General features: G+C 36.0%; 1 protein-coding gene across 1 annotated transcript in view; it reads left to right on the plus strand.

The window, feature by feature from the left end:
* The window catches only part of LOC125229865, a 58152-nt gene that overhangs the window by 14972 nt on the left and 27320 nt on the right, over window positions 1-15860 (plus strand). The window contains exons 4-13 of the mRNA XM_048134803.1: window positions 634-743; window positions 6036-6192; window positions 6467-6675; window positions 8434-8619; window positions 9153-9305; window positions 11251-11688; window positions 12476-12699; window positions 13017-13154; window positions 15410-15608; window positions 15721-15815. Coding sequence (XP_047990760.1) covers window positions 634-743; window positions 6036-6192; window positions 6467-6675; window positions 8434-8619; window positions 9153-9305; window positions 11251-11688; window positions 12476-12699; window positions 13017-13154; window positions 15410-15608; window positions 15721-15815 — 1909 coding nt within the window. The remainder of the gene's footprint in view (window positions 1-633; window positions 744-6035; window positions 6193-6466; window positions 6676-8433; window positions 8620-9152; window positions 9306-11250; window positions 11689-12475; window positions 12700-13016; window positions 13155-15409; window positions 15609-15720; window positions 15816-15860) is intronic.

Below are 15860 nucleotides of genomic sequence, written 5' to 3' on the forward strand. Positions count from 1 at the left end.
AACTAGGTTTTAGTGATGTATTTGTAACCGAAATTACAATGAAAGTCTTTAAATACACGGTTCAAGGACTTTAGCCGTGTTTAAGCGTAGTATTTTATTTAAAAAAGTGAATGTTATAAAATGTAATAACGCAATTAAACGGCTTTAATGGGAATTTATGAAGCTTATGTCAAGTAACGTTGTTATAGTTATGTATCGTGTGATAAAACTATGAACATAAACAACTGCTAAGCGCTTTAATATAAGTTATAGAAGACAAATGTGGGTTTGCGGTTTTATACTATTGAAAAGGGTTATAAAATAGTGCACTTAGCGAGGTATGTCGACTCTGTATCTCAGTAACTAAAAATGATAAAAATATGATTCCAAGACCAGTCGATGGGGAATTCTTTCCTATTTAAGAATATTTATCCAAATGAAAACTGGTAATATGCAGCTTAGAGGGGTTCTAGTGATAGGACGGCAGTGCAGACACAATACCTATGGCCGTTACAAGTTATTTTATGACAAAAACCGATACCAATATTATTCTTGGACACTAATTATCATATTCATACTTAACAGAGAAAATGTGTTAAGTTTTTGCTATCATTTTGCCCGTGTTTAGTCTGATACCTCTTATTTGCATTCTAGCCTGCAAGCTAATATCGACGGGAGTGATCGCAATCTTCGGCCCCACGGACGCCACTTCAGCGTCCGTTGTGGAGGCGCAGTGCCGGGCTGCTAGGATTCCTCACATTCAGGTACGAGTTTGGTAGGTACAGGAATGTAATGCCTAAAGTGTATTGTGCCTAGGTACGTACATGTACCTACATGTACGTACAATACAACTGCTATTAATACTATGTTTTGCAATGACCATACGGTTTGAAACAGCCACAAATATTAAATTATTTTTATTTTGAATCGTTCATTATTTTACTTCAATCCAAGATAAAACTGTCAGATTCTGGAATTAACTAAAATGTGCTTTTAGCGAGCTTATTGTTTTTGATTGATTGTTGTTGCTTGATTTTTAACATACGTAATAATATTAAATAAGGACATATTTGTGTTCATTTATTGTGTGGAAATCAGATATCAACAACTCCATTTATTTATTTTATTTTTTATTAGGTTTCACCAACAGTGGCAACAATAACTTATAAAAAGAAACAAACATTTTACAACTTAAGTGTGATTGCGCCACCAATTATATCACCATAAATTAAATATAACAAGATAATACCATCTCATACATTAAAATGCGACCGCCTACGAACGCGCTTACACTCCACCACACATTTATTTATTTATTTATTTATTTATTTATTAGTAAAAACATGTTTACATGACATTACAGTAAAACCACCACACATAGATGGCGGCAAACAAAAAAGGATTCGGCAAGTTGCCCCGGAACCGCCGAAAAACCACACCTGCCTTGTTGCCACCGATTATTTGTAGATTGGCATTAAGTGTCAATTCCGAGCCGTAAATCTATGTCAAAAGTGACACTTAACGCCATCTACAAGTATAATCGAAAGCTACAAGACATTTTTTTTGTGGCGCCATCTATGTGTGGTGGAGTTGTAACAGAACAAGCGTCTATGACGAGGAAATGGACTCGTTATTACATATAAAACTTACGGCGAATCAACTTTTCCTTGACCAACTTTCTTGGTGCATATTTTCTTTGGGATTTCATTGGATAATTTAACAAATAATATCTGTGATGTTTAATCACATGTATAGTCACGTCTTCACTCATAAAATTCACTATTATTTAATGTAAAACAGGTTGGAAAAACATATTTATCAACAAACTACGTTCACATGGACGAAATACTGACATTGACAGTTGTCAACTGAGTAGCGTTCCAATATTATATCTTGATTTCAATTATAGGTCGTAAAAATTGATAATGATAAGTAGTGTATATATTTTCTGGAAGTGTTTACTCATACTCATACTCATACTCATTTATTTATAAAGCCATTTTACACGTCAAGATTTGGTTTAAAAAAACAATATTCATACAACAATAATACTTTAGGAAATAAATAGACAGAGGATTGAGATTACAAAAATTAGGCCATATTCACATTAAAAATGTACAATAATATTTTTCTAATTAGGTAACAAAAATTCGTCATAAGTGTAGAACGGGTGCTCGACCAGCCAATTTTTTAAACGATACTTAAAGTTCGACACACTAGGCGCTTCAACCACATATTGCGGCAGTTTATTATAGACGGCAGGGCCCATCACATGTGTTAATTTGTTGGATTTTGCCAATTTACGGTCGATACCTACTAACTTTCCAGCATTTCGAGTGTTGTACTTAACACATGTTAGTTTTGTATGCTGCCAAGTTCTCTCTTACATAAATGGCTACCTGCATGATAACTATTGCAGGCAGTGTGAGGATTCTTAGTTTTTTAAAGAGTTCTTTGGCCGGAGTGTCTACAGGTACTTGAGCAACGATCCTGACAGCTCGTTTCTGAAAGCGAAAGACCCTCTCCCATTCAGCACAGCGTCCCCAGAGCTCCGCACCGTACTGTATTGGTGAGTGGAAAGTGGCGAAATAGCATGTCCGGGCTACTTCTGGAGCCACAGACTTTGCAACCCGACCTAAGGCAAAGCACGCACTGCCCAGACTACCACACAGTTTATCTACTTGCTGGTCCCATTTTAAGCCCTGATCAATCCTAAAACCTAGGAAAGTAGTCGTGGGTGCCTGTTCAAGTATTTTCCCATTCATGAATTTTCCCATCATATGAACTATCAACGGAGTAGTCATGCGGCCCGAAAGATTAAAATGCACAAAGTGAGTCTTTTTGAGAACATTGTAGCATTTAGAAACAAAAGTGAAAAAAGTGATATTTTATTTGCGTATTTGATCTACAAAACTAACTAAAACCCTTTAACAAAAAACCCTTTAACAAAAAAATATTTGCATACCTATACTTACCGCAATACATAACGTTTCATCACTTAACTAGATATCAATAAAATTATTCCCATATCGCTTTGAAACACGTGCAGTCATGCAGGTGTTACTATTGAGAAGCAAAAACGTACGTGCTGAGTTGTCTTGAAGTTTATTACGTAGGGCGTATGACTTAGTAAACAAAGCATTTATGATCTTTTTCTTATGTGCGCGATTTAATAGCCGCTTAGTCGGAGATAGGTCGGATGTCGGAGATACGTCGGAAATAGGTCGGAGATAGGTCGGATGTCGGAGATACGTCGGATATAGGTCGGAGATACGTCGGAGATAGGTCGGGGTTAGGTCGGATTTAAGTCGGAGATAGAATCTATAAAAGGGTCGGAGCGAGCTGGCGCGGGGCATTCTTAAAATATCTACAAGACTAACAGTGTCCCTGGCTTTCGTGTGATACTGGTGAGTGAAGTTCTTCTGCTATTGTTTCTCTGTTTGTGTTTACTTGGAAATTATTCTAAGTGATTGTAAACTTTGAAATTGTGTCTCTGTTTGATTGTGCGGGGACAATATCGTCGTACAGTTGAACTTAGACCTGTGGTAGAATTGCTTTACCATCAGTTGTGGGTTTATTTTATTAGTGTTTATTTTTAGTGTAGTGTTACATTTAAATTAATGTGTATAGTGAAGTTTTCTGTGCTTTGTTTCGTGAGCGCCGTCAAGCAATACAAAGACTGGGTCGATGTATGGCTGGTGCTTGGAGATAAGTCTGTGTTTGGTTTTGTAGGGAGAAATTCTTGCAAAACTAAGCTTAGATTATAGCACGTAAAGGAAACTTCATTCGTTTGTTTAGTTGGTCAGTAAAATTGAACTTAGTAATTTTCTAAGGGGTTATTTTGTGAAAGTTATAAGCCAGATCATTGTTTGTGACAGACTGTTGTCCGGCTAAGCGCTTTATACCTCGCGTTGTTAAACATAAGGCGTTTAGGGGTCTTTTTGTTCCAAGTGGGGGCTTGGACGCTTTTTTATACTTACAAAAGCGTATTTTCTCACCGGTCTCAAAGAGTCCAACTGTTAGATGGAAGTGAGGACTTTCACGATTGACGAAAGACATTAGGAGTAATCCTTGCTCACTGAAGTCGGCAGTATTTGAGGCTGGGGTCCTATATATATATATATATATATTTATTTACTCGGTGTTCTGGTTCATGCTGGCGTTGGTCGCTGGAGATTTCGGTTGTGATCGATCCATATCTAAGTAAAGTCTGATCGCAGCTGGGTCTCCCATGTGGCTGGTACTGGTGTGTCCTAGAATACTGGATATATACACGAATAGGGCGATCTACTCTCTGCTACCCTAGCCTGCGGGCAAGAGCAGAGGGGGGGATCAGAACACAAGCCTATAGGTTGCCTATCTCAGCTTCGCTGGCTGAACTGTACAGTTCTAGTAGGGATACACTTGTACATATTCTGAACATTAGATCTATGGTAAGTGACGGTCTGTGTTTCAAATATATGCTAGAGTAGGGAAAACAATAGGAGTAGGGTAGAGTCACACACTATTTCTATGAAAGTAGAGTTCTCTTATGATTGGTCTTAAAATATTATTGGTCAACGTGTATTTTGGAGAAATAATTTAACTACTACTATTATGGTTTTAATGGACTTTAAATGTGGTGTTTACTATCTTAAAATATGTGGTAAAACTGGTAATTTATAAAAACTCTTATTACTTAATTTATTTGAGTGAAATTAATAATTGTGGTAGCAATTTCTGATTTTTCGGTGTGGCTGCGGGACACTTAGTGTTGCTAACTGGTTTTTCAAGGTAAATTCTATCAAGTTGGTTAGGGAAACAAACTATTCTTTGGAATAAAAAGCATAGGTTTGTTATAGGGCCCAGTGGCATGCGAGCGCCGTCCACTGATGGAAAGTCAAAAGCTTAGAAAAGTTAGTAGACTTAGTTCTTATAAAAGTTAGCAACTGCTCGGTGTTTCGATAAAACATTAGAAAGATCGAGAAGTAAAGTTATGATCTATTAGCAGTATTGGGAAAAGGGGGGTTTAGCTAGGGAAAAAGAAACAAAACAAAAGGGGGGTTAGTTCGTAGATAGATAGCCCTTCAGGCTTACTTGCTTAGGATCCTGATAAAGTGGTTTGATCAGGTCAGGGGTCCCATACCGTATCGCAAGCCCTTGCCCAAGCCGGGACCACTAATAAGGCGTAGCGGATGATTACCAAAATATTTTTTAATATTTATTTCATGTATGACGTTTCACTCACTAACTTCTATTCTAAAAGATATTCTCTTCATTAGGTCATTAATTTTTTATTTATTTATTTATTTATTTATTTATTTATTTATATTTATGTATGTTTCTCACTATATAAAAAATTCTTTCATTAGGCATTAATTTTCTAAATCTGATAAAAAATACTCTTCTATAACACTATATTATTATGCTACAATAACCTTTATTCTTCTTTAAAATATAAATAAATAAAAATTTAAATGTTAGTCAAAAATACAGCTGATACTCATTAAAGGATCTAAGTTATCGCGGATCACATTGAAGGGTTCTACTTATTCACGCTAGACGATCACAAGGCCAAATTTACGGGGTATATTTAAAGGGGGGTTAGCCATACCGTTGGTTAGTCAAGTAAGTAAGTAAATAAGTAAGGTGAGCGGAGGTTTAGTTACAGAGTATAAGCGCGGTATTAGGCGGTCGCATTTTAATGTATGGGATGGTATGATCTTGTTATATTTAATTTATGATATCACTGAACACAGCATGCATTAACAATTATATTATAATATTATCTTATTCATTGAAACCCAATCTATAGATAAATATTCAAGCTTTTACCTGTCTGAGAGTTTACTCTGACCCATTTCTCACTTCTCTCGCTGTTCGATTGACCTGAAATATTGCACGTGAATTGAGTAGCGATTAAAACAGATTTCAAACCACTCGAAACTGACAAGACCGGACCAGGGATGATAAATTCATCATAATTATTATACTTACACGATACTAATACCATACTCATCATACTCATACTGTATGGCAGTTTATATACTTTTATTTCATATAAGTCAATGTTTTAGGCTGTGTGGCGTCCGCCACCTATTCGAGGTTATCAGCAGCCAACGCCACCCGGCATCAACTTGTACCCAGAAGCAGTGGCTCTCTCGAAGGCCGTCGCGCATTTTATCAAGGACAGTGACTGGAATTCCTATACGTTGCTTTACGACGATGATTACGGTTTGTAATATTTATATTAGTTTCTTTACATGTCCCAATGAAAATGTGAAAAAATTAGTGAAATAGATACTTCAATACTTCATTAAAATTTTGACCCCATATTACTTCCTGCACTGCAACCTGATGAGAAAGTCAAAGAGATGAGCGTTTGATATCATGAAGTGAACTGATATGGCACTTCATGATAAACTGATCTGCCCACGAGCAACCTCATAACTTTAGTAAAAGTGTTGATAGTAATAGATTTATGTGTCAAAACATTACTGTTTAACAGGTCTAATAAGGTTCCAAGAGATCCTCAAATATGCGGACCCGGAGCACAAATGGTCCGCCAGGAGGCTTGTTCCAGGCGAAGATAACCGCCCCTTGCTGAAGTCTCTGAAGTTGGCCGGTGAGAGCCGGGTCGTTTTAGACTGCCCTCCTCATAGGGTGATGGATTATCTGCGCCAGGCGAACGAGGTGCAGTTCTTTGAAGACTATATGGTAAGACTATAAGGTATATAGATTTCGTCGCGTTCTGGTCGCGTTTAAAAAGTATTTTTGTATCGATTGGTTTAACATTCGGCAGAGAAAATCGAATACATTTGGTTTTCTTAGAATTAAGAAGTAAATTGTTGACAGTAAACCACTGCAGTACATCAGCTAACGTGCTATTAATTACATTGTAATCCGTAGATTTTCGGTCAACATTAAAAAGCAGTGATGTATCATCAGCAAAAAGTACTATTTCACAAAAGTTTTTCACTATACATGGCAAATCATTTATATAAACCAAAAACAGGAATGGACCTAAAATTGAGCCTTGTGGCACTCCTAATTGGACTACAGTCCCGCTAGAGCGAGTTTTGTTAACAACTACTGTTTGTGTTCTATTGCTAAGGTAAGAAGACATAAAGTTTAGGGCATTTATAGACAAACCATAGTGTTCTAATTTCAAAATGAGCGTTCCATGATCCACACAATCAAAGGCTTTTGAAAGATCACAAAATATGCCAATTGCATCACAAGAATTTTCCCAAAAATTATATATATGTTTAATGAGTACCGAAGCAGCATCGGTCGTGGAACGGCCCCTTGTGAAACCGAACTGTTTGCTTGTAAGTAATCTATGTCTGTTGAAGTGTCCCAGTAGATCATTTAACATTAGCTTCTCAAAGACTTTACTTAGTACAGGAAGTATTGATATGGGACGGAAATTGGTTATATCACTCGAATCACCCGATTTAAAAAGCGGTATGACTTTGCTACATTTCATAAGATCTGGAAAGGTGCCTTGTGAAATTGAAATATTATATATTACGGCCATAAGGTGCTATTATATCTAACATGACTAATTACTTTATAACCAAGTCTTCCGTTTTCTTTAAATTGACTTGAATGTTTTAACAATATTTACAGAGTCTACTAAATTCAATAATTATTACATTTCTGCAATACATTTTGTGTATAATATTTGAGAAATAATCTTCGAAGGCATAATTTTATTTGTTGAATCTGATAAATGTTGACTTGAAATCGCGTATTAGAGCATTTGTTTTCTTTTTTCCGACACTTTCAATTTAGAACTAATAAAGTTTTTCTTGCCACTTTTATGAAGTGTGATATTTTTTCTACTTTTGAAAAAAATATGCTATTTTTACTCAGAATTACTAGTTTTTTTTTTTGCAATCCTAGTAGTAATAAAAAATTGTCCCATACGATTTTTTCTTATTTTGTTACCATTTTCCGTACATGTTGTATGGGGTAACAAAAGAGGAAAGTAACAAAAATGTATGGAAATTCTGAAACACTTTTTGTCTCCCAGTGAGATTGAAAGTACTCGTGATTCTGAGTACCATTGACCTAAAATTCCCAAAAACAATCAAAATTTTTTATTGGCAAAAAAAAGAAATGCTCATTAAGAAAAAAAATGTACTTACCCCTCTTATTCTGTCTCAAAAACACACGCCACCGCACAGCGGTGACGTCACGTGCGGGACGAATTGATCCGACGTTTTTGGACTCCGCGCGTTTGGTGTAAAGAAAATTTTGGGTACCTTGAACGTTCACTTTTTGTGATTTGAGTTTTGCACCTTCTTAATTTTCTTTATAATAATTACATCCTGTTTTACGCGGACGTTGCTAATGGGTATATTAATTAGATTTGGATTTGATTTGAATCTAGTTAATCTGTAAGTGTTAAAACTCCGTTTTTGATCGAAAAAATGTTTGCGTAAACATAAACGTATGTTTATTTTTCAGAGCTACGTTCTCATGTCACTAGATGCACACACGCTGGATCTAGAAGAACTGCGTTACGGTTTGTCAAACGTGACTTGCCTACGGATATTCGCTCACGAGGACTCAAGGACGCGCTCGTATTTAGCCGATTGGAAAGTTCGGGCCTCCCCCGAAGTGAAGATACCGAAGGATACACAGGACATTACTGTGAGTACACTTTTATTTTAGTTGCCTGTAGTTAGTGACCCAGATGCAATTTATATTTCATTCAGTGGAAATACTCTTAAAGTTTTAATTACAAGCATTATTTTGGTGGTTTCTGAATTGCTTCTCAATGTCACTTTGAAACTTTATAGGCTTTACTTTGTTGACTTTAGAGATAAATTCGATAGACAAGAGTACGACCACCCTGTGAATTTTAATTTTAAAGAGAACCCCCTTATCGTTTTCTTTGGTCCATTGCATCGTACTGTTTTCTATATGATCGTAACTAGAGATGTATCTAGATCTAGAATATATAGACCGTATCATTCACGACAGTTTGTAATTGTATTGTTTGTATTGTCATGCCATTATAGTTAGTTTTGACGTATTTGAACGTCAAATGACACGATTTATACATAGGTACTCGTAAGTACCTAAAGTATTTAATTTTTCTTTCAGCCTTGGCCGTAATATGTCTCATTTGAAAAATTGCCGTTTTACATTATTAAACTTTGTAAGTTTTCTTTATTATTTAGGTTGAAGTGGCACTAGCCAGCGACGCAGCAAGACTAATCACGGATGCAGTGGAAAGCGCTCCAGAGGAATTTAAAGTTGAGGCTCAGGAACTTGAATGCAACTCCGAAAGTCAGTGGGAGATAGGGGAGGAATTCATCAATCACATATTAACGGTTGGTACTTTTAACCTCTTGCCGCCCAATGTGCAATGAGATGTACATTTCAATGGAAATGTAACTTTCATGTGAATAAATAAAGCATTTCTTTTGTCTCTAAAATGTTTAGAACAAATGAAACTAAACTCAATTTAAAATGCGACTAGGATCAAAATTCTCTAGCAAAATATTTGTATGGTGATAATGCATTTGTGTTTATTTAACATTTTTCGAACGTCGAATATTTGTGGTTTACAATGATGGTAAATTTTAGAAAAAAAGTAAAGTAACTAATCTAAATATAATTATAAAAGAAGAAGCTGAATGACTGACTGAAATATCAACGCACAGCCGAAACTGCTGCTGCTAGAAATTCTAAATTTGGCACGTAGCTTTCTTATAAGGTAAGAGGAGGATTAATAAAAAAAAATCAAAATTCACCTCCCAAGAGGGTGAAATGGAGGTCCTAATTTTGTATGGGAAAACAATCTAGATTAGATTAGGACACGGGCGAAGCCGTGGGAAAAAGCTAGTATAGTAATAATTCCCAAGCGGCGATAAAGGAGAACTATAATTACTGGTCTCGTCCGGGAGTTTTTCACTTCTTCTTTACAACTGTGGTAAACTAGGATGGATTTGATGACTGACTAACAATAGTATATTATATAACGGTAACGTTATGAAGGCTATAAAAGTTGAGTACCGCGGTTAGGTCACGAGGCTTGCCGAGTGGCCTAAGTAAGGTACGAGACTTTTATAGCCTTCATAATGTTACGATTGTATACTATACTTTTTCTACGACAGCCAAATACATACGTATTCGAGAATAATAAAATGGGTTACTTACGTACTTCATATCATGAATGGGAACATTTGTGCGGATCTTAGGTATTCTGTCCGCAATGTTGATGGCGAGAACTTGTTGCACAATTCTTCAAAATATGCCAACAACGCGGTTTCAGAGAAAGTTGAAACATTTTTTTGCAATTTCCATGTCAAAACAATCATAACATTTTTGGTGACTTTTCAGGTAACAAATTGTCAGTCACTTTGAGCGCCATAGCCTTGATTTCTTCGGAAGTACATTGTTCACCAGAATCACTCATAATCACTTAAGTTTTTGCACAATAACGTCGAATTAAAACAAACTACGCAACACCGAAATATGTAGTTCAAATAGTTTCGTCAAAAGTTTACAAATGTCAAACATACCATAGACAAGAGAAATAGAAAATAAGCCGTTTTCAATTACGAAAAATATGGTTGCGTTCAAGAATATTTAAATATCGAATGTAAAATTATTGGATAAACTTATGATTTTTACCTTTGTTTTGCAATATCTCATATTACAAACGCATTTCAGTTTATTTTTTCATCTTGATTTAAATTATGAACCTAAATATTATATTATTTATTAAAAGTTACTTATTGCTGCAAATGAAAACATACCTGATAAATGGAAGTTGTGCTTTTAAAAAAAAATTAACAGACCTCCTATATTCATAATTATGATTACTGCTAGCAGTCATCATATGAACCTATAGACAAATAGACTTTCTCATCGTTACTCAAATGAACTTAATTTGGATACCGCTGACAATAATCTAATTGACAGATTTAAGTGCTGGAGTAGAAAAAATATAATTATGTATCAATCATAATCATACAACCTATTAGTACTGATGTGTATTATCTGTATTACCACGTCTAGTACAATTTGTTGTCTACAAGTGAGAAATATTCTAAATATTTTGGGTAATACTTATAGGTGTTTCTATTTTGCATAGGCATCGGGCGTGATACAATAACAACAATTAACAACATAAACTGTACATTTTAAGCCCTATAATCTAGACCCTTCCACACAAAACCGACACTTTTGTCGAAAACTGCCCATTACTAAACTATTAACAAACGTATAAACTACGCCACACGAGTAAAGCTGTCATTTCGATTGTTTCAGAACCCAATAGTAGGGATAACAGACCAGATAATGTTAGACAATACAACGGGCGAGCGTATAAATTTCAACGTGGAAATCATGGAATTATCGAACAGCGGTTTCAACAGTATTGCAAAATGGAATCCAGACACCGGTTTTGTATACGTGCGGTCACAAGACGAAGTTTCCGATCTGCTTGCGGAAAAATGGCAAAATAAAACTTTTCGGGTCGTGTCCCGGATTGGAGCCCCCTATCTTGTAGAAAGAGTGCCTGAAGAGGGAGAAGAACTAACAGGAAACGACCGTTACGAAGGTTATTCAAAAGACTTGATACATGAAATCCTTAAAGAGACACTCCATTTAAATTATGTCATTGAGATCGTGCCAGGAAATTTATACGGCTCCTACCATAAAGATACAAGGAAATGGGACGGGCTCGTCGGCCATCTTTTAGAAAGGGTTGGTTGCATTTGTTTGTAGAACATTTGTACATTAAGAATAGTATAGTACTAGGTGGATAGCTATTGAAGCCTTAAGATAAGTTAAGTTAAGTTACGTAATTATAAGAATACTTAATCAACAACCTGTATGTACTTTAGCCGTTGGAGCATTTGTGTGTATTGCACATTTTGATTGTTTATATAACATTTAGTTAATTTAATTCTTACAAAATGTAATTTAATGGATGACTGTTATTGGCCTTCTTATACGTAAGCAGTAGTATGTCTTAGTTATATTTACGGCTGTTGTTATCCTGAATACCAATAAAATAAAAATAAAAATAAAGAATCAATAAACAACAATTGTGTACAGTCAGCATCAAGCGGAAAATAAACAAAAATGTTTGAAAAATGATATATACTACCGAAAGCGAATATTACAATGATCTATAATTCATTATCAATTATTGTGATTACCTAATGATAAATACATAATATATGTCAGAAGAAATATACTCAAAAAAAAAAAAAAAAAAAACAAATTAGACCGGGCCGGTTTCCGGTACTTAATTTTTATAACAAGTGACCAGTGAAAGGCCGGAAGCACCGCCGGCTCATACCCATCTGGTGCCGTAGCCGAATGGCATTTCTGTGACGCGAAACGCCCATCGCAACGCGTCTGCCCATACGCAAGAGCGATAGAGATAGATATCTACGAGCGTTTCGTTTCGTAAGCGTTTCGTGAGCGTTTGTGCCATTCGGCTACGTACAGTATTTAAATATTTCTAATGATTTTTTTTCTTCAGAAAGCCGACTTAGCAATATGCGACCTAACGATTACCTACGAGCGGCGGTCAGCAGTAGATTTTACCACTCCCTTCATGACCCTGGGCATCAGCATTTTGTATTCCAAGCCTATTCCTCCGCCGCCAGAACTCTTCGGCTTTCTGAAGCCGTTCTCAGTTGATGTCTGGATTTATATGGCTGCTTCTTTCCTTATGGTGTCTCTGCTGTTACATATTTTAGCAAGGTATGAAAACGTATACTTTTTATTTAACGACGTAGACCATACGTTTTTTTACAATTTCCCTTCCGATGACCTAACAAGTTATATGTCTCAGTTATTCTACAGATGTAGTGCAAAAGGATTTGCCTTCGTATTATTACGGAAACATACGAACGTGTCATGCTATTTCAGTCAGTCTCAGTACGAGATGTATTGACATTGACTTAACTAGCATGACAAATACAAACGTTTCCAGAAAAATACGAAGAAAACCCTTTTCGCACTGCATCTGTACGTATTACAAATTGAAGTTATTCAACAACTTCATCTTTTTTCCACAGGCTAGCACCAAATGATTGGGAAAATCCACATCCGTGTGACAAATCTCCCGAAGAGCTGGAAAATATATGGCATATTAAAAACTCCGCTTGGCTCACCATGGGGTCTATTATGACTCAAGGCTCCGACATTTTGCCAAAGTAAGTTACAGAACTGTCATATAAAACTATGCTCTTCATAGTTTTATTACTATAAGTTCTCTGCATGCTGTTATTACTATAAATATTTTTTAATTTAATAGATTTAGGAAATTAAGCAGTTTAGGTAACTGTTATTTCTAAATCAATAGTAAGGTAAACGAGATACCGTGAATTCTTTGAAATCAGGTGTATTAATTTATAAGGTAGGGCAAGATCTAACCGAACTACTTTAAGTACGCGTTGTAGAGGTACTACAATTATACATAAAGGTATTATTACCTATTCCTCCTATTATCCTTTGAGTCGTCGGCAACCCGAACCCTCCTTGGAACTTGTACACTCCATTTTGCTGTGTACTTAACGCAGCAAAAGGGAATGTACAAGTTTCTAATGGGGTGGCAACGCGCATGTGACACTGTTTGAGTTGCAGGCGTCCATAGGTTACGGTGACCGCTTTACATCAGGCGGGCCGTATACTTGTTTGCCACCGACGTAGTATAAAATTCAATATATTCATAAACAAACCCCTTTATTATAAAGAGTTTTTCCCCTCACTAGCTCGGAAACACGTGTTTTGTCCTTTAATACCAGCGGGTAAAAACGCATTTTATCCACTAGTGGGTAAAGTAATTTGACCTTGAATAGAGGCAAATTTTCTGCTTTAAAATTGATAAAAGTGGGTAAATCTAGTAATGAAGATATTTTTCCACCTGTGGAACTACTGGAAGCAGTGATTAAGGCGTTTTTTGCGTTGTAGTTTCCTCGCTATAGTGAGGGGAAAAGTTTTGTGTTACACACGAGTGCAAATGTATTTTACTTCTCGTGTGTTGAAAAACTCGCAAGCTCAAGATTCTATTCTCGAACCACTCGCTTCGCTCGTGGTTCAACTATAGAATCCTTTCGCTTGCTCGTTTTTCAATTCCACACTCGGCGTTAAAATACAACTTTGCACTCTTGTATAACAAATAACTATAGTTTTTCTTATGCATTTTATACCTACTGTTAATTCATATTCTAACTAGGCAATAATAATAACGAATACGAACAACTCAAAGAAATATATCATATTCATGAAATAATATCTAGATACCTATGTGAAGACGAAGGCAGATACAGATGTTCACAAAACACATAACTCCCGCTTAGTGTTTCCCCGAAGGTCTCATCAATCATCGTTTTATTTGACTTCAACGTATCTAGGAACGCGCGCAGTTTTTTACGTGTTTATTTATTTAGCTGGTGATTTCTCAACTTCATTATTATGACTGTTATCTCTATTTCGTATGTATAAAACATAACTGACCATTATGGTTTCTTTCTTTTACGAAAACCGGTATTTTTCTATTATAATTATGAGGAATCAATTATTTCATGTCCTTAAACTTTATTTCAGGTACATAAGTATTTAATGAATAACTCAATTTCAAAAGCTAAATTTTTTTGCTATTTTCACTCACCAGATATTGAGTTTTTTTGGTTAGGAAGCTGAACCATTCTTTTCGACAAAATACCCCTGGAAATTTCGTAACACAAAAAACATGTCCTATGATTCAGATGGCCGATGGGTTTGGGAGTTTTGGGACCTGTCGCGATGAAATATGAAATATTAAATGAAATATGAAATGAAATAAAATATTTTATTATGTGTTGAGTTTAGGTTAATAGTTGCAGGTCTAATAGCTCATAATGTTATCCTCCCACCCCTACCACGCTGGTATGACACACATTAGGCGATAAAAGAGGGTCGCTGATTCTATTTCAGCCCTGAATACTACTGTAGGCCTTGTTCATTCTTTCTTCATACGAATGTGATTGGCGGCTGTAGGTACTCTCTCGTTGAGAGATTCAAACAAGATTCTCGGCAGATCCGACACAATCGGGGAACGTCGAGACAAGACATTACCTCGGCATGTATTAGAGTCTCTCTTCGAGTAGGTGACCATTTTCAGAATTTGGGACACCCCAATGAGCGAAAGTTGTTAACAAAAATTAACGAACTGTCAGTTTCGTGACGATAACTAAGCATGAAATTTCTATAAAAATATTGTTTTTGTGTTAATAACATAATTTTTAAGCGATAATCTACATTCAGAATGTGAAAAAAGTAAATTTTTAGACAGATTGTCGTCACAAAACTGACAGCGAGTTAATTTTTGTTAACAACTTTCGCTAATTGGGGTGTCCCAAATTCTGAAAATGCCCAGGTACAGTCGGCGTGACATGTGTCTCAGTTTGTAACAAGTATCTGTCTCCAGGGGCTACTCCACCCGCTGGGTATGCGGCATGTGGTGGTTCTTCGCCCTCATCATGTGTTCGTCATACACAGCTAACTTGGCTGCGTTCTTGACCAATGCCGCTATGGACGACTCCATAAAGAGCGCAGAAGACTTGGCGGCACAGTCTAAGATCAAATATGGGACGGTTAATGGGGGTTCTACGTATTCGTTCTTCAAGGTAATTTGAGATGATAGTTAGATTTTTTTTTTAATTTATAAAATGTTTGAAAAGCTTTGGGAAGCTTTGATTCTATTGTTTTATTTGCTTAAGCTTTATTTTTGTTTTACAGCGATCCAACTTTTCTACATATGCAAAAATGTGGACAGCAATGGAATCCGCTAGACCATCGGTTTTTGTATTGAATAACGATGTAGGTGTCGAAAGGTATTAATTACATTACGTATTCTAATTAATATTGATTTTATAATA

The sequence above is a fragment of the Leguminivora glycinivorella genome, chromosome 9 (genome assembly GCF_023078275.1).
Source record: "Leguminivora glycinivorella isolate SPB_JAAS2020 chromosome 9, LegGlyc_1.1, whole genome shotgun sequence".
Taxonomy (NCBI): domain Eukaryota; kingdom Metazoa; phylum Arthropoda; class Insecta; order Lepidoptera; family Tortricidae; genus Leguminivora; species Leguminivora glycinivorella.